This window comes from Sinocyclocheilus grahami, unplaced genomic scaffold, assembly GCF_001515645.1.
Source record: "Sinocyclocheilus grahami isolate Dianchi unplaced genomic scaffold, SAMN03320097.WGS_v1.1 scaffold1133.1, whole genome shotgun sequence".
In the NCBI taxonomy this organism is placed as follows: Eukaryota; Metazoa; Chordata; class Actinopteri; order Cypriniformes; family Cyprinidae; genus Sinocyclocheilus; species Sinocyclocheilus grahami.
The window spans coordinates 192,417-216,841 of record NW_015506312.1 but is presented as its reverse complement, the minus strand read 5'-3'; the positions used below and the strand labels follow the sequence as shown (position 1 = coordinate 216,841).

At 35.7% G+C, this 24,425-nt stretch overlaps 1 protein-coding gene across 1 annotated transcript in view; it reads right to left on the bottom strand.

The window, feature by feature from the left end:
• Positions 1 to 23,021, bottom strand: part of LOC107567198 (proton-coupled amino acid transporter 1-like) — a 48,609-nt gene extending 25,588 nt beyond the window's left edge. Inside the window, exons 1-10 of the mRNA XM_016252840.1 lie at positions 22,909 to 23,021; positions 20,782 to 20,891; positions 20,009 to 20,120; positions 19,838 to 19,928; positions 17,357 to 17,445; positions 15,039 to 15,128; positions 14,170 to 14,254; positions 13,465 to 13,683; positions 7,882 to 8,003; positions 5,035 to 5,204 (exon numbers count right to left, since the gene is read on the bottom strand). Coding sequence (XP_016108326.1) covers positions 5,035 to 5,204; positions 7,882 to 8,003; positions 13,465 to 13,683; positions 14,170 to 14,254; positions 15,039 to 15,128; positions 17,357 to 17,445; positions 19,838 to 19,928; positions 20,009 to 20,120; positions 20,782 to 20,809 — 1,006 coding nt within the window. The 5' untranslated portion in view covers positions 20,810 to 20,891; positions 22,909 to 23,021. The remainder of the gene's footprint in view (positions 1 to 5,034; positions 5,205 to 7,881; positions 8,004 to 13,464; positions 13,684 to 14,169; positions 14,255 to 15,038; positions 15,129 to 17,356; positions 17,446 to 19,837; positions 19,929 to 20,008; positions 20,121 to 20,781; positions 20,892 to 22,908) is intronic.
• Between the last annotated feature and the right edge of the window lie 1,404 nt (positions 23,022 to 24,425).

Here is a 24,425-nt window from a genome sequence, read left to right as displayed (position 1 = left end):
GCGGTATAAGTACCAAAAACCATCTCAATATATTTTTTACAGCTCCTTTCTCAGGAGCTCTGCTGAGAACAGGTTGATTTTGGCCTGTCTAATTAATATTCATGAGCCTCTCTACTGATTGGCCTGTTGTTTTCTGAGTGACGCATGGCCAGGCCAACCACAGGTAACTAGGGTCAGCCGACGTCACAGCGCTAGCTGGTAGCAGCAAAACAAAGGGGAAACTGGAGGTGGCCCATTCAAACCAGCGCAGATTCAGCTACATAAGGATCTTAAAATATCATCTTATTGTGATGTTGGGTGCCAGAATCGACGTAATACAGCCTGAAATTTGAAATTTGATTGCATATCTGCTGCCACTGCCAGACAAAAAAACCGACGACAGCTGTGGTTAAACAATGTTGTCTGGGGGGTTGGCAAAAGGAGAGTGGGACGGTGGGCGGTGCTCGGGGTGGTGACTTAAGGCGGTGACTGTGTAGTTCTGATGTCAACTTTTTACGGAAGTCACAACGGTTCGTGAAAAATCACAGCTACTTTATGCAGGCTGTATGAATTTTACTGTGGACCGACTGTTTTGAAACTTATATGGTAGTTAAATAGCCCCTAGACCTCAGTTATCATGAAAAAAGCCAGGAAATTTCAGTTTTGACAATATGGGACCTTTAAGATACGGCACATATTACACACACAAAAATATAACAATTATTTTGTTATTTAATTTCAGGATTTTTATCCTTTTTTCCAGTAAAATTATGTAAACATCCTTAAAACAAGACAAAATGTGCATACTAATAATTGTGTCAATGTATAGACCCTTTTTCTGTTAGTAACATTGTGACGTTTTTCTGTGGGCGGAGCTTAGGTGGAGGCAGAAAGATTTAAGAAAGTATTTTCAGCATCATTACTCCAGTCTTCAATGTCACATGATCTTTCAGAAATCATAATATGCTGCTCAAGAAACATTTCTGATTATTATCACCATTGCAAACAGTTATTTTTGTGGAAACTGTGATACATTTTTTAGGATTCTTGAGATGGTCCTCACTGCAGAACACAAGATCCAGGGGGCATGGTTGGATCCCGATCCAACTCATCCCATCTTACATATACCTAAACCTACCCGTCTCCACCCCCTGATCCCTAAACCCACTCATTTCCACCCCTAAACCGATCCATTTCCACCCCTAAACCTACCAATCTCCACTCCCTAGATGTGGATCCAACCACGCCCCCTGGATCTTGTGTTCTGCAGTAAGGGGCTACTGGGATTCTTAGATTAATCTTTTGTAAGATTATAAATGTCACTTTTGATCAATTGAATGCATCCTTGCTGAATATAAGTATTCTTTCTAAAAAAAAATTATTTTAAATCATACTGACAACAAACTTTTGAATGGTACTAAATTTTTTATATAATTCGCTTTTAAAAACAAAATAAATAAAATCACAATGACAATTATACTATACAAATACAAATTGTATGCACAATTTTGACCCGAAGTCAGTGACATTCAAATGGAGGGCGTGAAGAATGGCTAAAAATGACTGGTAGCTGAAGACCGTCTGAACTAAATGATTAGAGGAGCGTCCAGCACTCTGTCAAAGTATCATTCTGAGGAAATGACAACAGATTGCGGTCGGCACAAGCTTTGATTAGGCACTCCTGGACATGCCCATTTGTAACTGCCCGACATAAAGTGTGATGAACTGTGAAGGTGCTTTGATGGCATCTTCACCTCAGAGACTCATCCCGTGTGAATCAGTGTGATTAATATTCAGAAAGCTGACCAACCCACAATCAAGCCTTACACCCAGTAACTGATAATAAGGAAAAAGAGCTGCACACAAACTTACCCAAAAATGAAAATTCGGTCATCATTTACTCACCCTCAAGTTGTTCAAGGTGTGGGATTTATGTTATTGTCCTTTAGTAATATCCACTAATATCACACGTGTTCACACTGGGTCATGTATGAAAAAAACATTCAGGAGATAAACATGCATTACATTTCACATCACATCACAGCTAATGCATCACATGACATTTTCATTCACTTCTATTCTCAAAAAGCCAAATAAAAACATCAAGCACAATGCCTTGGGCGATTTTAACTCGAAAGGCCCCTGCTGCCCATGTCGCCAGTGACAGTATCACACGGGAGATTGCAAAAAAACAATGTTTACAATGCTCAATTTAACTAATAACCAAATATAATCTCGCAGCTGCACATCCGACTCCATGCCAACACCACAATGCTGACAATTTTCCCTCCACGCTTGAAATCCATTAACATGACCGCTGAAATGGTCCCTGCGAATACTGCTTTAATGTTTCTGCTTAAACCAGTTCAAAGCTACTAGATTGACACAAGCAACAACACAGAAACACTAGGAGCATATTGATTTCTCTAGTTCTTCATACAGTGCTTTTCAAACCATTAACAAATATTTTGCCAGGCATGCTACACATTATCAGATAATAGAAGTACAAAAGTAAATTTCCCGAAACCTGTCAAGAACACGTTTGGGTCATATTTTACCCCAAAAATCGAACAAAATAATAAATAAAATATGTAAAAATTGCACTTTTGTTCAAAACTTTGGGTTTTACCATGATTACAGTGATGCGAAAGACCGGAGAAATTCTATTCTATTTTTGCCACACACACACAAAAAAAAAAAGGTAATGGAGACTTTTATCTCAGAATTCGGATTTTTTTTGTTGCAAATCTGACATATTTTCTCAGAATTTTGACAAAAAAAGTTAGAATTGTGAGATATACATAAAGATAGAGTTTACATCTCAAAATTCTGAGAAAAAAATAATTAATTGTGAGAGTTGTGAGACAAACTCAGAATTGTGAGGAAAAAATACCTTTTTTATTTTTATATTCTATATAATTCAGCTTAGCCTTGACAGTAATAAGTTATATTTTAAAACCTATTTCTAAAAATAGAAAACCGTTGTTTTAAATTGCAACAATATGTCACAGTATTACTGTTTTTACTATAATTTAAATCAAACAAATGCAGCCTTGGTGAGTATGAGAATCATATGAATATAATTCTACCATCTAAATGATTTGTGCATGTTTTCATATTTTTTAAATATATTATTATATGTTCTTGACAGAAGTTTTACTCAAAACTTTAAGACAGAAAAGTGGTGTAAAGAAATATTGGGTAAATGATGAATTATGAAAATTAATCCTAGCAGTAACATGCATTAGTATGTAATCTACATGTTTGTTCCTCATGTGACACCTGAGATTAAGTAAAGTATATTAAGATTAATAGGCTGCTCATGTAAGTGGGATCTGTGTTAACAAGATGAAGGAGTGCTCAAGACTGCCTCCTAGTGAAGAAAACACTATCAGCTGCTGCTCATGTCTCAAACGGGGTTTAACAACCTCACGTTTGAAGGGAAATCAATACAACCACTAAAAACAAAGGACTAACCTTTGATATTTCTAAAAATATATTTAAACGCCTAGGAAAAGGCTGTTGTGCTGTAAGTAGAGTGATCTGGTTGAGCACATGTGCCATTCACGACAATTTTTAAAAAGAGAAGGCATGATTTCCTTCATTTACAGATAAAGAGGCACACATTCATGTTCACTATCCAACCACACTATGCGACCCACCTACTTCGTGCAACCAAAACACAAACCTTATTTCCAGCACCCCATCTGAACATCTATCGCACGGCTGAGTCACATGCGGAAAACCTTAGCAGTTGTGTTCAAGGTCCGGCTTATTTCAGAAAAAGTGACAAAAGGTAAAAATAGACTTCTAACAATGACAAATGTTCTGTGAAGTGGCTGAGATATACATAAAGATAGAGTTTACATCTCAAAATTCTGAGAAAAAAATAATTAATTGTGAGAGTTGTGAGACAAACTCAGAATTGTGAGGAAAAAATACCTTTTTTATTTTTATATTCTATATAATTCAGCTTAGCCTTGACAGTAATAAGTTATATTTTAAAACCTATTTCTAAAAATAGAAAACCGTTGTTTTAAATTGCAACAATATGTCACAGTATTACTGTTTTTACTATAATTTAAATCAAACAAATGCAGCCTTGGTGAGTATGAGAATCATATGAATATAATTCTACCATCTAAATGATTTGTGCATGTTTTCATATTTTTTAAATATATTATTATATGTTCTTGACAGAAGTTTTACTCAAAACTTTAAGACAGAAAAGTGGTGTAAAGAAATATTGGGTAAATGATGAATTATGAAAATTAATCCTAGCAGTAACATGCATTAGTATGTAATCTACATGTTTGTTCCTCATGTGACACCTGAGATTAAGTAAAGTATATTAAGATTAATAGGCTGCTCATGTAAGTGGGATCTGTGTTAACAAGATGAAGGAGTGCTCAAGACTGCCTCCTAGTGAAGAAAACACTATCAGCTGCTGCTCATGTCTCAAACGGGGTTTAACAACCTCACTTTGAAGGGAAATCAATACAACCACTAAAAACAAAGGACTAACCTTTGATATTTCTAAAAATATATTTAAACGCCTAGGAAAAGGCTGTTGTGCTGTAAGTAGAGTGATCTGGTTGAGCACATGTGCCATTCATGACAATTTTTAAAAAGAGAAGGCATGATTTCCTTCATTTACAGATAAAGAGGCACACATTCATGTTCACTATCCAACCACACTATGCGACCCACCTACTTCGTGCAACCAAAACACAAACCTTATTTCCAGCACCCCATCTGAACATCTATCGCACGGCTGAGTCACATGCGGAAAACCTTAGCAGTTGTGTTCAAGGTCCGGCTTATTTCAGAAAAAGTGACAAAAGGTAAAAATAGACTTCTAACAATGACAAATGTTCTGTGAAGTGGCTGAACAATCTTGAGCCACAATTCCACACGTGCAGAAGCAAATGAGCCATTGAAAACGCTCCTGACTTTTGACGCAAGCGGCTCAACGGCTGATGGTTTTAGCTGAAAGACTGCTGGAGTGAAGAGGTTTTTGGTTGTTTTAAGGTGTTTTGTTGCAGCACGACTTACATGTGAGGCCTACGAGAGCCACGCGGATGCTGAGGTCCACCATCAATGCCCATCTGGGACCGCAGCACGCCACCGCTGGTGGGATCAGGATCTCTGCTGACACGTAGAACTGCAGCGCATACGTGATGTAGATCCCAAAAGAGTAAAGCAGCTTCACGGCCTGATATAACCTATAGAACAGACAGACATTAGACACGTTTTTTTTTTTTCTGCAACCACTGATATCGAACTGATCACAGAATATAAACTGCTTAGACTAGTCTTAAAAAGTGAATCATCAAATTTGTATTCTTTAAGACTGGTCATAACATTTTAAAGTCAGTTATAAAAAGGGAGAATGGTCTAATTTGAATCCAAAAAGTAAGTCTGATTACCTCTTGGCTAGCTATTAGTTGATGAAACTAGACACAGTCTTAACATAGTGGCTATGTTTATGCAACTGGCCCCTGGTCTTTCAAGCCTGCTTCGACTGGACTGACTGGAGTGTTTTTGAAGCTGCTGCCACCAATATGGATGAATTCACAGAAACTGTAACATCATACATCTGTTTCAGTGAGGATATGTATATTCGTACCAGGACTTATTTAACATACAACAATAGGCACGTTTCCATTACAGATTTGTGCAAAACTTTGGCGATATTTTATAAATGTCGGTAAAAAAAAGTATGGCGAAATGACGGCGTTTCCATTAACCGATGTTATGCGACTAAAACTTAATTTTTTCCTCTCGCGATAAGTCATGGCAATGGATTTTGGCTACACTAGCCATTATATTTAATCGAAGGAGGCGTATGCATGTATCTTGACAGAAGCAGCGCGGAGAGCAGCTTCTGGGACGTGCCGTGGCGCGAATGGTAACACAAGCGTTGACTAGAGTGGCCGCGATCTGCTCCGGTGGCCGTTTTGGAGCCGTAACGCGCCGCAGACGTGTGCAGTGTAAATAGTCTAAGAATTAATGGCAGGGAATGGCAGGCCTTATACTTGAGAGCAGCCACATATAAAGTGTTTCTTGGAGGTTATATTACATTGAGGAATGATCATATGAATTTTTACGTATGCCATGTGACCTTTAAATGCAAATAAAACGTTTCCAATGCAATTTTGCGAAATATTCCTATGCGAGCGTAAAAACTTTATTGCGATATATGGGAATTTTTTCGAAATTGACGCGTTTCCATTAGCCGTATTTTCAATTCGCAATTTTAATTTGCGCAATTTGAAGGGTAATGGAAACACAGCTAGTGACAAGCCATGGTACACAGCAAAAGGAGTGGGGTCAGAATCTTGTATAAACAGGCCAAAAACACACTGACAAAGGAGATCAGCGTGGCTAAGAGAAGCTACTCCAAAAAGCTGGAAAACCAGTTTTCTGCCAATGGCCCTGCATCAGTATGGAAAGGACCGAAAGACATCGCAAAGCACAAGACACCATACCCCATCACTGTAGAGAATCAACAACTGGCCGACGATTTGAATGAGTTTTATTGCAGATTTGAAAAACCCTGTCTCATACCTCACACCCATTCTGACCTTCTCTCCATGGATCGATTAACACCTCCAGCAACCCCCCTCTCCCCCCTCCTGCACTTCAGGTCTGCGAAAAAATGTGTGTCAGGTCTTCCGGAAACAGAAGAGAAGGAAAGCACCAGGCCCAGACGGTGTTACACCAGCCTGTCTGAAAACCTGTGCTGACCAGCTGGCCCCCATCTTCACACAGATCTTCAACAGATCACTGGAGCTGTGCGAAGTCCCTGCCTGCTTCAAACGCTCCACTATCATCCTCATCCCAAAGAAAACCAAAATTACAGGGCTAAATGATTAGAGACCTGTGGCAGGTTAAAGAGCTGGCTGTCTGGTGCAGTGAAAACAACCTGGAGCCGAACACGCTCAAAACAGTGGAGATGATAGTGGACTTCAGTCAGTTATGCCGTCATCCCCCGGGTGTTGATAGCACATGTGCACAGGTGAGACCTGAACAGCACACATTGCTATCTGTGTTTAAACTAAACTCATTAAGCCTTGCCAGTTTAAACAATCAAGAGCCAGATGCAAATGAGTAGTCGCGCATACAGTGGGAAGATGTGTCTGTGTGCTCATCTGAAGCGCCAAACTCGTGTCTCAGAGAGCGTGCAAATATAGAGTCTTGTGCTTGAACGGACAAATTCACACAAAAATTATAACATGCCTGTCTTGGCAAGTATCCTAGCAGACACAGTCAGCAGAACGTACAGTATCAGTGTACTGGATCCGTGCATTGTCTTAAAGTTTTTAAATGTTAATCAAACAACAAAAGACAAGGAAATCACTCACTGCATGCTCTTGATAGGATCTTGATTGTAACTTTAATAAGGATTAATCTTTCATATATACAGTCAAATATGCAATGTTATTTTACTTTTGATTACTTCAATTTCTGTACCTAAAAACTAATGTTAGACCTACCTAAAAAAAACTTTCATTTTATTTGTATCTTTGCTCTATTGTATTTATTTGTGGTGTTGCTTGTAGTTAGATTATTTGTTCTTATTTTTCTTTGACAGTATAGTCCTTTTTTCCCTAAACATAGCAATAACCGTACCGAAACGGTGACTTAACTGTGATACAAACCGAATCGTGAGTAATTTGAACTAATCAAATTTTGAGCTCTAATCTGCAGTCACTAAATCTGTCCTCTGCACTTCTATAACTGTCTGGTTCAGCTCAGCTACCAAATCAGACCTAAGAAGACTGAAGCGGAGAGTCCGGACTGCTGAGCGAATCACTGGTACAACCCTCCCCACTCTCCAAGAACTGCACTCATCCAGAGGGAGCAAAAGAGCTGTCAGAATCATTCTGGACCCCTCACATCCAGCACACTTCCTCTTTGAAATGTTGCCATCTGGTTGGCGCTACAGAGAACTGAGCACCAGAACGGCCAGGCATAAGAACAATTTCTTCCCTCAGGCAATCCATCTCATGAACAGTTAACTTGGGAATAAACGTGTAATACACAACACTATCTATACATTGATTTATTTAACACACATACACTACCGGTCAAAAGTTTGGGATCAGAACAAATTTTTTTTTACAGGGGTTTCTTATGCTCATCAAGGCTGCATTTATTTGATCAAAAATACAGGAAAAAATTTAATATTGTGAAATATTATTATAATGTAAAATAACGTTTTTCTATTTTAATATACATTAAAATCTAATTTATTCCAGTGATGCAAAGCTGAATTGTCCACGTCATTACTCCAGTCTTCAGTGTCACATGATCCTTCAGAAATCATTCTAATATGCTGACTTATTATCAGTGCTAGAAACTGTTGTGCTGCTTAATATTTTTTTTGGAACCTGCGATACTTTTTTTCAGGATTCTTTGATGAAGAAAAAGTTAAAAAGAAGAGCATTTATTTAAAATATGAATCTTTTCTAACAATATACACTACAGTTCAAAAGTGTGGGGTCAGTAAATTTTTATTCTTTCTTTTTTTGAAAGAAATTAAAACTTTTATTCAGCAAGGATGTGTTAAATTGATAAGAAGTGATAGCAAAGATTTATATTGTTAGAAAAGATTTATATTTTGAATAAATGCTGTCTTTTTAACTTTTTATTCATCAAAGAATCCTGAAAAAGTATCACAGTTTCCCAAAAAAATATTTGGCAGCACAACTGTTGCCAACATTGATAATTCTAATAATAAATCAGCATATTAGAATGATTTCTGAAGGATCATGTGACACTTTATACTGGAGTAATGGCTGATGGAAATTCAGCTTTGCATCACAGAAATAAATTATATTTCTATAGGATATTAAAATAGAAACCATTATTTTATATTGTAATAACATTTGGCAAGAGTACTGTTTTTTTCTGTATTTTTGATCAAATAAATGCAGCCTTGATGAGCAGAAGAGACTTCTTTAAAAAACATCACAACTCTTACTGATTCCAAACTTTTGAACGGCAGTGTACCTCTTTTTACATTTCCTTGCATTTGTACATAACACACCTGTACACACAAATACCATCTATTGCCTACTTTGTATATTGTGTATTTTTTTTTTCTGTATATTATTTCTTTCTATTTGCTTATCCTATTTTTATTATTTTTATCATCTGTGTCTTGTATTGTCAGTGTCATTCTGTTTGTGCTGTGGAAGCTTCTGTGACCAAAACTAATTCCTTGTATGTGTAAACATACCTGGCAATAAAGCTCTTTCTGATTCTGATTCTGAAAGAGCATTTGTCTCTGGAGTGACACATCAATCACTAAACTGTAATAGCAACACAAGACTGACACTTCTGCAATTTTGCATAGAGTCCACAGCTTCTCCTTTGCACCGGAGTTTGTCAGCAGGAAACAGTGATGTCAATGGGTGTATTTGGGTCTGTTCCCAGTTCCTTAGTATTTTACAGCTTTTACAGCTTTTTTGTCACCTGGGCTCAGTGACCTGTTCAAAATGCTTTCTTTGTATTCGCCTGAAGTGAAAAAGCCTAAAACTGAGAATCTGAAATCAACTTAGAAACAAATAAACATAAAAAAAAAACGTTTTTTTTTTTGTTTTTAAATATTGAAAAGCTAGGCTGTGAATAGATTTGGCATAAAAAAAATTTTTTATATATATATATACACTATAAATATTATTACAGTGTTTATTATTGTGCACTTTTATCACTTACCCTACTAAAAACTTTTTTGTTATTAATTAATTTTTGATTAGTAATATGCATTGCTAAGAACTTCATTTGGACAACTTTAAAGATGATTTTCTCAATATTTAGATTTTTTTGCACCCTCAGATTCCAGATTTTCAAATAGTTGTATCTCGGTCAAATGTTGTCCTATCCTAACAAACCATACATCAATGGAAAGCTTATTTATTCAGAAATGACTAAAAATGACTGGTTTTGTGGTCCAGGGTCACATATAGTGTGGCTTAACACTAGAAACGCCACGGGGTAAATTTTACCCGTGGCTGTTTTTCAAATGCACATAAAAGATTTTTATTATTTTAAAAGATTTTATTATTTATTAAAAGTCAATAATAAGACTTTTAGACTTTTAAGACTGGGAGACTTAAGAAAGAACGTCTCCCAGTCATTGACTTTTACTAAAATTATGTAATCTACAATCCAATGTTGTTAAAAATTATTTAGATAAAACCAGATCAAAAAACGGGGCATTTATACCTATAAGCGCAAGCGGGTCAAATTTACCCGCTATATAATGCATGTATTTTGGTGCTGTCATTTTCTTAGAATATATAAAAAAAAAAAAAAGGTTGCATGAATATATAGTGAACTCCAAAGCCTGAGACGATGAAAATGCTTCTATTTAACGTTTTCTCTTTTTTCTGTTGCATTTACTTGATCAAAATTACAGTACAAATTGTGAAATATTATTGTTGTTTAAAACAACTGTTTTCTATTTGAATATATTTGAAAATATAATTTATTCCTATGATGCAATGCTGAATTTTCAGCATTACGCCAGTCTTCAGTGTCACGTTCCTTCAGAAATCATTTGAATATGCTGATTTGCTGCTCAAGAAACATTTTAATTTATTATCAATTATTATCAATGTTGAAAACAATTGTGTGCTTTCATATTCTTCTGTAAACCATGAAACTTTTTTTTTTCAGGATTGATTGATGAATAGAAACTTGATGAATAAAACAGCATTTATTTGAAATAGAAATATTTATAAAATTATGCAAAGTCTTTATTGTCATTTGATAAATTTAATGCATCCTTAAAAGTTGTAATTTCTTACAAAAAAATTAAATCTTACTGACCCCAAACTTAATAATAGTTATAATTAATAGTTATAGGTAATAGGTATAGTTAAACAGTCATTATATTAAATATTTCGTATTAATTACACATTGTAAATATTTTTTATTTACATCTGTCAAATTTTGTGATAAAAATGATTATATAATAGAAATGTTATATTTACAAAGTCTCAGACTTTTCGGACACATTGCATGAATCAGATTTTTAAATAATTTTTGGAGCACAAATGTTATACAAATGAAATCATGAATACAATTCACAGCATACATTTACAGTGATTGTATGACATTCTGATGCATTTCGAGGAAACATTTTATGTACTTTGGCAGCTCTGTAAGCATTTTTGAAACCCTTGACTCTTTACAAAAAATGTTTTCCAAACAACAAACCAATTTGCAATCTCGAGCCAGCTTCCCCTTGCTGTTTCCACCAAGACACATTTTCTTTCCTCACTGAAAAATTCTGTAACCTTCTTGCTTGTTTCTCAGTAGCTGCACTGCTGACTACAGGCGGAGGGTCTGATAAAAGCATTTAAAGCTAAAAAACAACCCTGAAACCTGTCATTGAAACTTAACTCTTCATCCATAACATCTGAGACTCAATCAGCAGCCCGGGCAGAGGTCTTGTTCCTGAGGATTGCTTGGAGCAAAGTATCTATTTCAAACCTTTTTAAACATTCTGTTTGAAAAGTGTATCTGTGCTATATATGCGTTCAAAATAAACAAAAATGTGTTTAATATTTTGTTATCTAATGCATATATAGTGTTATATTTATATATATATATATAATTATGTAATCTACAATCCAATGTTGTTAAAAATTATTTAGATAAAACCAGATCAAAAAACGGGGCATTTATACCTATAAGCGCAAGCGGGTCAAATTTACCCGCTATATAATGCATGTATTTTGGTGCTGTCATTTTCTTACCGCTTATGTTTTAACATTGTACATTTCTAGGCAACGCCTTTCACTCACTGATTTAGCTGTCATCAGTTTCATAAATAAAGTCGCGATTTCTGGAAGGTAGGTATTAGAAACATTAAATGCCATGAGTGATGGAGAGTCTGATGGTAATTTATGCGTCCTGGGTCGGCTCAGCATCTGACGGCTCATCTGACAGTGATCCAGATATCAAATTTACATGTTTTAGTTTCACGTTCAAAAACCAAAAACTTTGGTTTAATCATTTCATTTTTATCTTGCCATATCGTTTATTGTTCGCTACTGTGTTGCTATTCTAGTCTGGCCGTTTCCTGAAAAAAATAACAAAATCAGATCTATATGCTGTAATGAATAAAACCATTTTTTGATTACCCAAAGTTTAATGGTGTTGTTCTCGTATTCAAATTATAAATGATATACCTAAACAAATTAATAAATATTTAGGTGAAGCTGAGCGTTTGAATTTGTCATCGCATCATCCTATGCAGTGTGGTGAATTAGGCTATTATTGCTCATTATTGTCTATAGGCTATTTTAGTCATTTAAATAGCATGGGTTATCTTAATATATTTATTAATGACACTGTATTATAATATTACACCACCCAAATATTTAGGCTGCTACCTTGTAATTTCCGTTGTCAGTGCAGTTATTTTATTTATTTTTTTTTAGCTTAGGCTACTGACCGTTATGGATTTAAAGTGTACCCTGCATTAAAAAGTCTTGAACATAAAACAACAGGATAAAAATATAGCTGATGACTAGACATAATCATAGCCATATTGTTTTGGCTGTATGACTTTTTTGTCTCATGCAGCGCACTGCCTGCATCTGAGTAACAATCTAAAAAAAACAACAAACAAAAAAAAGTGCATGTGATATTAACAGATGAACTACGCTCATGTTTATAATTCCAAACAATCAGTAAGCTACAGGTGCTAGGAAACACTGTTTTGTACTCATTTATTGACGAGTCGGCTGTGGTACGCACAACTGAATGCGCTGCTTCTCTGCCACTCACTGCACAGAACAGACGCCGAGAGAGGTGACACTTCTCCGGGAAAGTCAGGCCTCGCGTTCACGGGACAGCACTGGCGAAGTCTTCAAACTGAACCATAGCTAAGGTTTATCCAAAAAAAGTCGCTAGGTTTGTCAGTATGAATATTCTATGGAAAAAAGCCGCTAAAAGGGTCTGAAAGTTGCTAAATCTAGTGCTAAAGTCGCGCTCGTGTGTGTGTGTGAGAGACGCGGGAGCTGATAGCAGGGGGCGGTGGATATTTGTGGTGGTCAATGTGGATATTGTGGATGAGTTCTTCTGTGTCATCACGTTCTATTAGTTCTACAGCTTCAGTTTCTGAACTTTCACGTTTAGTAACACATACAGCTGTTCCCTCACCACAGTGCAGCAGTGAAAAGGGACCCCTTTCAAAGAGTGTCACGTTCCGAACGTTGTTTAAGCGACATACACCGGTATTGCGGTATTAAAAAAATTAATATCATAACAAATATAAACACCGGTATTCGGTATGAACCGGTATACCGCCCAGCACTAGGCTACAGTATCATACGTGACACTAATCACTATAAAGAATGATACAATATATGAAACGTAACTTGTAAGAAATTCAGGCCATACACTGAAACACTTTCACCATATTAAGTGTGTGTTGTGTGTTGTGTGTTTAATGTGTCTTACCGTCAGACAGTGGTAGTAAATGAGGATCAGGCTGATACACATGGAAATGTTTGCTACAAACGACAGAGGAGCCAAGTACTTGAGGTTGCGGATAAACACCAACACGATCATAAAGGGCAGGAAGAAGAGCATGTAGAGGCGAGAGTCGTAGCTGGGGACAATCACTGCGGTTTCGTTGTTGTGACAGTTCATGGTCGTCCCGTTTGCCGTCTCAACCACCTACAATATGCAAGCAAATGGAAAGATTCTTTGATGACAGTAACAATGCTCCTTTAACAACCTGACAGAGAACTTTAAATTAAAAGAACTTTCAAATTATAGAAAGTAAGAACATCTTTTTGTTGGGGGAAGCAAACTTGGGAGGTTATTTAATCAAGAGAACTGAAGCACAATGCTGCCCTCTTGTGGTGAGTAAAGAAATTTGCTCACAGTATTTCTGTTGCATTTACAAAAGCTTTTATCTAAAAGGAACATATATTGTTTTTAAAGTTTACAAGTTCACTGTGAATTAAATCTAGCAAATAGTATCATGTTCTACCAGTTGGCCTACACGAACACTACCGTTTTCTCTGGATTCTTATTTTTAAAAATGAAAATAAAGGACATTATGCTTTGTGTGATTCTGAAGAGTATTATATGAATGTGTGAAAAACCTTTACTGAAATCTGAAAAATGTCTCTTCTTCTGTATTTAAAGCTCTCTTACCTGTTTGACATTGTCGCTGAGGAACACAAAGTAAACGCAGCAGAAGCCCAGCTGCGTTATGTTGAGGAACATATTCACCACACGCCTGAAAGCCAAAAAATATAAAAACAAACACAAATCAACGTTCAGGTACAGGTCAAACTACTATTTTTGTAATTTCACAATAATCTAAATGTCACAAATCCAGCCATTTAGACATCAATGTTTTGCATAAATGCTGTTCTTTTGAACTTTCTATTCATCAAATAACAGTTTAAACAAAAATTGATAATATTGATAATAATTAGAATTGTTTCTTGAGCAGCAAATAAGCATATTAGAATGATTTCTGGAGGATCATGTGACACTGAAGACTGATAATTCAGCTTTGTCATTACAAAAATAAATTTCATTTATATATTTTTTTAATTGCAATAATATTTCACAATACTCTCATTTTTATTGTATTTTTGATGAAATAAATTCAGCTTTGGTGAGCATAAGAGACTTAATTCAAAAACAAGAAAACATTTTTTTACCCCAAACTGTGCTATAATCATGGCGTATAAACATCTGATAAACATCTTAAAAAGAGCAGTTTCATGTAATATATAATATTATCTAATGAGCTTTTAACATCAGACAAGGAACATTTCATATCACAGATGAGCAAATGCTCTTATAATAAGATCTTCAGATTAACAGATGCATAGGTGATGTATGTGTGCTATCATGTGCAAGATGTGAAACAGTGATGCTGCACAGAGATCAGGTGACAAAGGGTTAAAGAATGTGGTGAGAACAGCACAAGGAGAAAGTCAACTTTAACATACTGCTGAATTTAAAAACTGCCCTGTAAGCAGTGAAACACAGACATTCAGTTACTGTACCTTCCCCACAAAGAGTGTCTGCTCAGCCACGACACATTCTCCATGCCATACTCCACTGCGTCTCCATAGGAAAGAAAGGGCTTGCCCATCCTTAATAGAGAATATTTTATTTATTAAAAAATAAATAAATAAACCTTTTGTGTGCATGACAGAAACACAAGAATTTATTCTTACCAACTTAAAAATGTTCCTAAATAATCAAACACATAAATTTAATTACTAGACCATTGGTGAATAAATAAATAAATAGATGAATGGACAGACAGACAGACAGACAGACAGACAGACAGACAGATAGATAGATAGATCGATAGATAGATAGATAGCTAGCTAGATCGATAGATAGATAGATAGCTAGCTAGATCGATAGATAGATAGATAGCTAGCTAGATCGATAGATAGATAGATAGCTAGCTAGATCGATAGATAGATAGATAGCTAGCTAGATCGATAGATAGATAGATAGCTAGCTAGATCGATAGATAGATAGATAGCTAGCTAGATCGATAGATAGATAGATAGCTAGCTAGATCGATAGATAGATAGATAGCTAGCTAGATCGATAGATAGATAGATAGCTAGCTAGATCGATAGATAGATAGATAGCTAGCTAGATCGATAGATAGATAGATAGCTAGCTAGATCGATAGATAGATAGATAGCTAGCTAGATCGATAGATAGATAGATAGCTAGCTAGATCGATAGATAGATAGATAGCTAGCTAGATCGATAGATAGATAGATAGCTAGCTAGATCGATAGATAGATAGATAGCTAGCTAGATCGATAGATAGATAGATAGCTAGCTAGATCGATAGATAGATAGATAGCTAGCTAGATCGATAGATAGATAGATAGCTAGCTAGATCGATAGATAGATAGATAGCTAGCTAGATCGATAGATAGATAGATAGCTAGCTAGATCGATAGATAGATAGATAGCTAGCTAGATCGATAGATAGATAGATAGCTAGCTAGATCGATAGATAGATAGATAGCTAGCTAGATCGATAGATAGATAGATAGCTAGCTAGATCGATAGATAGATAGATAGCTAGCTAGATCGATAGATAGATAGATAGCTAGCTAGATCGATAGATAGATAGATAGCTAGCTAGATCGATAGATAGATAGATAGCTAGCTAGATCGATAGATAGATAGATAGCTAGCTAGATCGATAGATAGATAGATAGCTAGCTAGATCGATAGATAGATAGATAGCTAGCTAGATCGATAGATAGATAGATAGCTAGCTAGATCGATAGATAGATAGATAGCTAGCTAGATCGATAGATAGATAGATAGCTAGCTAGATCGATAGATAGATAGATAGCTAGCTAGATCGATAGATAGATAGATAGCTAGCTAGATCGATAGATAGATAGATAGCTAGCTAGATCGATAGATAGATAGATAGCTAGCTAGATCGATAGATAGATAGATAGCTAGCTAGATCGATAGATAGATAGATAGCTAGCTAGATCGATAGATAGATAGATAGCTAGCTAGATCGATAGATAGATAGATAGCTAGCTAGATCGATAGATAGATAGATAGCTAGCTAGATCGATAGATAGATAGATAGCTAGCTAGATCGATAGATAGATAGATAGCTAGCTAGATCGATAGATAGATAGATAGCTAGCTAGATCGATAGATAGATAGATAGCTAGCTAGATCGATAGATAGATAGATAGCTAGCTAGATCGATAGATAGATAGATAGCTAGCTAGATCGATAGATAGATAGATAGCTAGCTAGATCGATAGATAGATAGATAGCTAGCTAGATCGATAGATAGATAGATAGCTAGCTAGATCGATAGATAGATAGATAGCTAGCTAGATCGATAGATAGATAGATAGCTAGCTAGATCGATAGATAGATAGATAGCTAGCTAGATCGATAGATAGATAGATAGCTAGCTAGATCGATAGATAGATAGATAGCTAGCTAGATCGATAGATAGATAGATAGCTAGCTAGATCGATAGATAGATAGATAGCTAGCTAGATCGATAGATAGATAGATAGCTAGCTAGATCGATAGATAGATAGATAGCTAGCTAGATCGATAGATAGATAGATAGATAGATAGATAGATAGATAGAAAGAAAGGCAGGCAGACAGACAGACAGAGATGAATAAACATCTCACTAAAACTATGTAGGCCTAATGCAAATGATAAAGGAAATTACACTAAAATTCACCATGACAGAATAAAAATAAATAAATAAAACAGATGTTAGGTATCAAAAACACGTGTCAAAAACATGAGGGACAACATTTCTAAAAACATTCAAGCTGTTTATTCTTACTTTGCACTTAAATGATGTGCACATTTCACGAGGAGGTTCATGCAATGAACAGCCACGATACCCATAGCCAGAAGACTTAAAGGCCCCACCTGCAGAATGAGAAGAGACAGAGAGCATCAAACCATTGATGAAGCATGTCTAATCAACCACAACTTTAATTAATTGGAGTAACGTATTTTAAAGAACATGATTTTCAAACACAGCCCACCAGGAACAGTCTGAAATAGAGTGCTTTAACATGGCACTCAACATGTTAACACCGTTGGTCATGGCTCTTCTACTGATTTCAACTGATCTAATTATCTCATTTATAATTTATTCCTGTGATCAAAGCTGAATTTTCAGCATCATTACGCCAGACTTCAGTGTCACATGATCTTCAGAAATCATTCTAATATGCTGATTTGCTGCTCAAGAAACATTTCTGATTATTATCAAAGTTGAAAACAGTTGTGCTGCTTCATATTTTTGTGGAAACTGATAGATTGTTAGAGGCCCCAAATAAAGCAGATTGTTGAGAAAGTGTATGCGATTACTCTTCCATGTGACTAGAGTCATGATTTGATTTGGTGCATAAAATGGGAAGAACATTTTTTAAAATTGACTTCTGTTCAAAAGTTTGGGGTCAGTAAGATATTTTCTAAGAAATTAATACATTATCCAGCAAGGAGGACACATTCATTTGAGCTGAAGTTACAATAAAAACATTTATAATGACACTAAATATGTCTATTTCAAATAAATGCTGTTCTTTTGAACTTTCTATTCATCAAAGATTTCCGGAAAAAAAGTATCATGGTTTCCACAACACAACACTGTTTTCAACATTGATAATAATAATAAAAGTTTCTCGAGTAACAAATCAGCATATTAGAATGATTTCTGAAGGATCCTGTGACGCTGAAGACTGGAGTAATGATGCTGAAAATTCAACTTTGCATCACAGGAATAAAATACATTTTAAATAGTAATAATATTTTCATATTATTACTGATTTACTGTATTTTTGATTAAGCAAATGCAGCCTTGGTGAGCAAAAAAAACACTAAGCTTTTGAACAGCAAAATCTTGGGAAGAGATAATGAAATATTCAATTATTTAAAATTAAAAATGAAAGTTATACTTAACCTTTTTTGTTTCCTTAAACTGCAACAAGCCAGCATTTTTATTTACACAACAATTATTACTTGTTCTTGGCGAGTGTTAATTCTGCACCCTGACTGTAGCTTCTCTCTTTTTATTAATGAATGCATGTACTGTATGTGCTGCTCCTGTGAGCTTTACATCACCTGACAACTGTATCAGACAACTGCATTCTCTCTTCAAAAACCAAAATGTGTCCTAGGTGTGCAAGTTTTTAAAGGGGTCATATGATGCGATTTCAATTTTTCCTTTCTCTTTGGAGTGTTACAAGCTCTTGGTGCATAAAGAAGATATGTAAAGCTGCAAAGACTAAAGTCTCAAATCCAGAGATATTCTTAAAATATAAAAGTTAAAAGTTAACCACGCCTACCTAAAATGGCTTGTTCTAACACGCCCCCACATGTCTACGTCACTATGTGGGAAGATCTGCATAACACCGCCCAAATGTTCACACAAAGAAAGAAGGCGTAACTTTTATTCTCGCTGTAGTATTGTTGCTGCCGCCGCCGCCATGTCGTGAAGACGCTGTGTGCTTCGTTGTGAAAGCGAAACTACTTATTTAAAGCAAGTTTTTTGGGCAGTGTAGAGTAGCACTTGTTGTTTGTCATTTCTCCGGTCACAAATGCAGACATGGTTTTATGTTTACGCGGCGCGATGCAACGCAACGCGTAAAAAGACAGTATAAGTCATTATAATCCATAATTATGTCCCCACTGGATGCAACAAATGCCTCGTTTATAATGGGTTTTAATGTTTTTGTCTCATCGCTCCAGCCGGACACTGCATGACAGTATGGTGAGGGGCGTAACATTTCCGTCACACGCTTGAGGTATTCAGACAATCACAACGCACTGGATAGCTGGCCAATCAGAGCACACCTCGCTTTTCAGACCGATGAGCTTTGTAAAAATATACGCGTTTCAGAAAGGCGGGGCATAGAGGAGAAACAATAATATACAGTATGTAGACAATAATGTGTTTTTTTTACCTCAAACCGCAAAAACACATTTCATTACACCAAATACACAAAATAATGTTCTTTTTAGCAATATCATATAACCCCTTTAAAAATCACAAGATTTACAAGAAACGTGAGAGAAACGAAAATGAAAGGCTGACATGATATTGACATAAGTAGATCATGTTCAGATAAGTATGTACTACAGCTGCCACAATCATACAACAACAGGATAAAATCTCAAAGAGCAGCGTACGTGCAACTATACACATTTTAAAGCAATGATGTGCTTTTATTAAAGGCAACCAGAACACAAGACCAGAACATTTAAAAATATAACACCATGAGCGTTTATCTCCAAATTAAATTTTCTGTCCTACCACGAGTCCTGCATTCTTGACAGCCAGAGGCAAGCCGAGGAGTCCCGTACCAATATTTCCTTTAAGTAAATGAATTAAGGTCTGAAAAAACCTAAACAAAAAACATATTAACACAAAATTAAAAACAGGTCTATGAACATGAACGTTTTAAAAGGTGATCACAGTGCTTACGAGGATCCTGTTCTTCCTCCGATTCGTTCATATTCTGTCTGTCGTGGGGAACCGGGTGAATGGATGGGCTCATCTTCAGCAGGGCTCTCATCTCTTCTAGAAAAGTCTGGGCCTAGGATCAACACACAAATATAGCTTTCACATAATCTTGAACAAACAATGAACAAAAAACACATACGCTACCCTTCAAACATTTATGAAAAAAGTCTTGTGTTCTTCAAAGCTGCATTTATTTGATCAAAAATTGAGTAAAAACAGTAATATTGTGAAATATTGTTACAATTTCAAATAACTGATTTCCATTTTAATATATTGTAAAATGTAATTTATTCCTGTGATGACAAAGCTGAATTTTAAGCATCATTACTCCAGACTTCAGTGCAGGGTTGTTATCGTTAACTACATAGACACATAAAAAAAATACAAAATACAAAATACAAAAATTACAAAAAATTCGAATTTTAAAATGAAAAGAGAAACAGTAAAAATAAAAACAAATTCAAATAATAATCTCTCAATCATACATATAGAAATCATTCTAATATACGGATTTGCAGCTGAACAAATATTTTTGTGGAAACCATGATCCTTTTTAATAATTTTTGATCAATGTCTTTCAAAAAGAATCTTCAAACGTTACTGTATGTTGTTTGTTAATTTATTTATGGCATTGTCTTTTACCAGTTTTATTGATGTATTTATTTATTTTAAGCTTAGCCACAGAAAATAAAGGTCGCAATCAGTGTCACATAATGAAAAGGAAATTGGTTTACCATCCTGATGGTTGATATCAGAGGCCATGCTTGCTTTGGTGGGGTGTAATTCGCCACTGAGAGCTTCACTGATCAAAAGCTTCCCTGCGGAGACGCTGCATCTACAGGCTCTGTGATCGCAGACAAATGGACAGATTTAATAGCCCTCCCAGAACACACCAATGACGCACAACGTGCCCTTTCTGCGTCATTATATTCGGTATCATCTCTTGGGGCTAAAAACAATATGAGGATTTCAAATATGTCAATGCAGTCAACATTAGTTATATCTGACACTTTAATACATAGCTGTGAGAATTTCACAGAGCAGCTCAAATTAACTACTGCACCATTCACAGCCACCATCTGTATTATTACGCATGTAGAGAAAACGATTATGAATTATTAATGTTTTGTCCAATATGCTTTTTATGTCAGCTGTAAAACACTACTATGCTCTATAGTGCTGAAGACAGGGTGCTCACATGAGGGTGAAATACACCAGCTGTACGAGTCAGAAAGATATCACAACTATTCCAAACCACATAATTGCGGAACTAAATATTCAGCCACTGAACAGTTAAAGCTAACTGACATTAAAACACAACAACAAAAAGACTTGGCTTGATTCCCCCATCACACAATAGAATTATAACCTGAAGCTGTGAATGTTATAAGTTTAAAAAAGAAAGCTGGATTATTTTGCTAGTTGTGTGCGCATGAATGATAATGCAAAGCAGCTCTATTCAGTAGTCACATCTAAAATCAATGTTTGACTTTGGAGTGGCCACTGCTTTGCCTTGAACACATTTCCCATTGACTACTTAATGTCCTGGTATGCAAAAGTCAAATCAATAGAAATACAGATCAATGGAAAAGAAAAGCCTTTCATGAGCATGCAGTACACTTGTTATTGGTGCAGATTTAATAAACAGGTTGCATAAAAAAAAAACATGCTCTAAATAGAAGCCTTAATCAACAACGTAAAACTACATTTCTTAGTTTGTAACTGTTTGAGCAGCTTAAGATTTCAGAAAGGACACTGACTAAAGATATCACAACTATTCCAAACCACATAATTGCGGAACTAAATATTCAGCCACTGAACAGTTAAAGCTAACTGACATTAAAACACAACAACAAAAAGACTTGGCTTGATTCCCCCATCACACAATAGAATTATAACCTGAAGCTGTGAATGTTATAAGTTTAAAAAAGAAAGCTGGATTATTTTGCTAGTTGTGTGCGCATGAATGATAATGCAAAGCAGCTCTATTCAGTAGTCACATCTAAAATCAATGTTTGACTTTGGAGTGGCCACTGCTTTGCCTTGAACACATTTCCCATTGACTACTTAATGTCCTGGTATGCAAAAGTCAAATCAATAGAAATACAGATCAATGGAAAAGAAAAGCCTTTCATGAGCATGCAGTACACTTGTTATTGGTGCAGATTTAATAAACAGGTTGCATAAAAAAAACATGCTCTAAATAGAAGCCTTAATCAACAACGTAAAACTACATTTCTTAGTTTGTAACTGTTTGAGCAGCTTAAGATTTCAGAAAGGACACTGACGGACATGCTGGACATGCAAAGTTGTTTTACTAAGCATTGTAACATTGTGCAATAAATAAGGTCCCATTTTGTTAACATGTATTAGCTAGCATGACCCAACAGTACATATTTCTTAAAACATTTATTAATATTTGTAAATGCTAGTAAAATGTTTGTTCATGTTAGTTCATTCAATTAATGTATTGACTTATAACAATGTTTGCTTTAAAAAATATATATTAGTACATATTGCAATTCACACTAATATTAACAAAGGGTTTAGAAGTACTGTTCATTGATAGCTCATGTAAACTAATATTGTTAAGTAACGTTAACAAATGAAAGCTTACTGTGACCAAGCATAACCAGGTAAGAGCCACTGAATACTGTATAATAACTTACATGTATGTTTGGATCGATCACGACAATAACCCGTAAAGAGTAAACTCACAAATAGCAATAATTTCATAAATAACCAGTGATATGTTCTTTAGCCTTCGGCAGTCAGTGCTGTCACAACAACAACAACAACAACAACAACAACAGTGCTGTATGCTAATGTAGTGCTACGTGAAACGACAGATTTGTACTTACAGTAAGCACAGTTAAGCGATGTACACCTGCTATATAGACCTCATAAAGTCCATATCTGAACCAGCTCAGAAGCGGACAGATAAGCGGACATGCTATGATTTGAAACGGCGCTCCTCCAGAGAGCGTCGCGTCGGTCAGCTGATTTCACTTCTGTTCCGCAAACCAACAAACATGACTAATAACTCTGTGTTTCTGATTTTAAAATTTAGAGTTTAACTTTTACATTTTATTCACATGCCGTGTTGCGTCTTTGACGAAAGATAAAACGAACGTAAATTATGTTAAAACAATGTCGCAAGCGAATCTGCTGTAATACTTCAAACCACACTTATTTTATTTTATTGTTATATTTAATTTTATTTAAATGTGTTATTTTATTGTCTGGCAGCAGGGGGCGCGTCGAACAAAAGGGATCATCTAAAAATTAAGTATCATATGTATTTAAACGCTTGTATGTTTCTCCAGAAATAACCCATTGACTAGTAAAGCACAGTCTCTCGCAATATGTGCTCTTTGCTGGGTAGATTACTTACAAGTAATCCGTTACTGATTCCAAATTGCATGACAAAAATTAGTAACGTAATCCATTACATCGGTCAGCTGATTTCACTTCTGTTCCGCAAACCAACAAACATGACTAATAACTCTGTGTTTCTGATTTTAAAATTTAGAGTTTAACTTTTACATTTTATTCACATGCCGTGTTGCGTCTTTGACGAAAGATAAAACGAACGTAAATTATGTTAAAACAATGTCGCAAGCGAATCTGCTGTAATACTTCAAACCACACTTATTTTATTTTATTGTTATATTTAATTTTATTTAAATGTGTTATTTTATTGTCTGGCAGCAGGGGGCGCGTCGAACAAAAGGGATCATCTAAAAATTAAGTATCATATGTATTTAAACGCTTGTATGTTTCTCCAGAAATAACCCATTGACTAGTAAAGCACAGTCTCTCGCAATATGTGCTCTTTGCTGGGTAGATTACTTACAAGTAATCCGTTACTGATTCCAAATTGCATGACAAAAATTAGTAACATAATCCATTACATTAAAGGGGTCATATGATGCTGCTAAAAAGAACATTATGTTGTGTATTTGGTGTAATGCAATGTGTTTATGCGGTTTAAGGTTTAAAAAACACATTATTTTCCACATACTGTATATTATTGTTTCTCCTCTATGCCCTGCCTTTCTGAAACACATGGATTTTTACAAAGCTCATCGGTCTGATTGGCCAGCTATCCAGTGCATTGTGATTGGCCGAATGCCGAAAATCCTGATTGCACAATAGCACAGTAGGTGGCGATATGCGCAAAGATTGCCCCACTTTATAGAAGTCTTTTAAAACAGCCTTTGAGCACAGCCGGCATTGTAGGCTACTCTTCCAGGATCAGGAAACAGTCCTCCATAAAATGTGCTGCACACATCTGCATTTTTGGGTTGAAGTGTTCTGGAACAGTGTTGTAAATACAACTTAACCACTGATTTCTAGTTGTGTCCTCTTTTGGAAG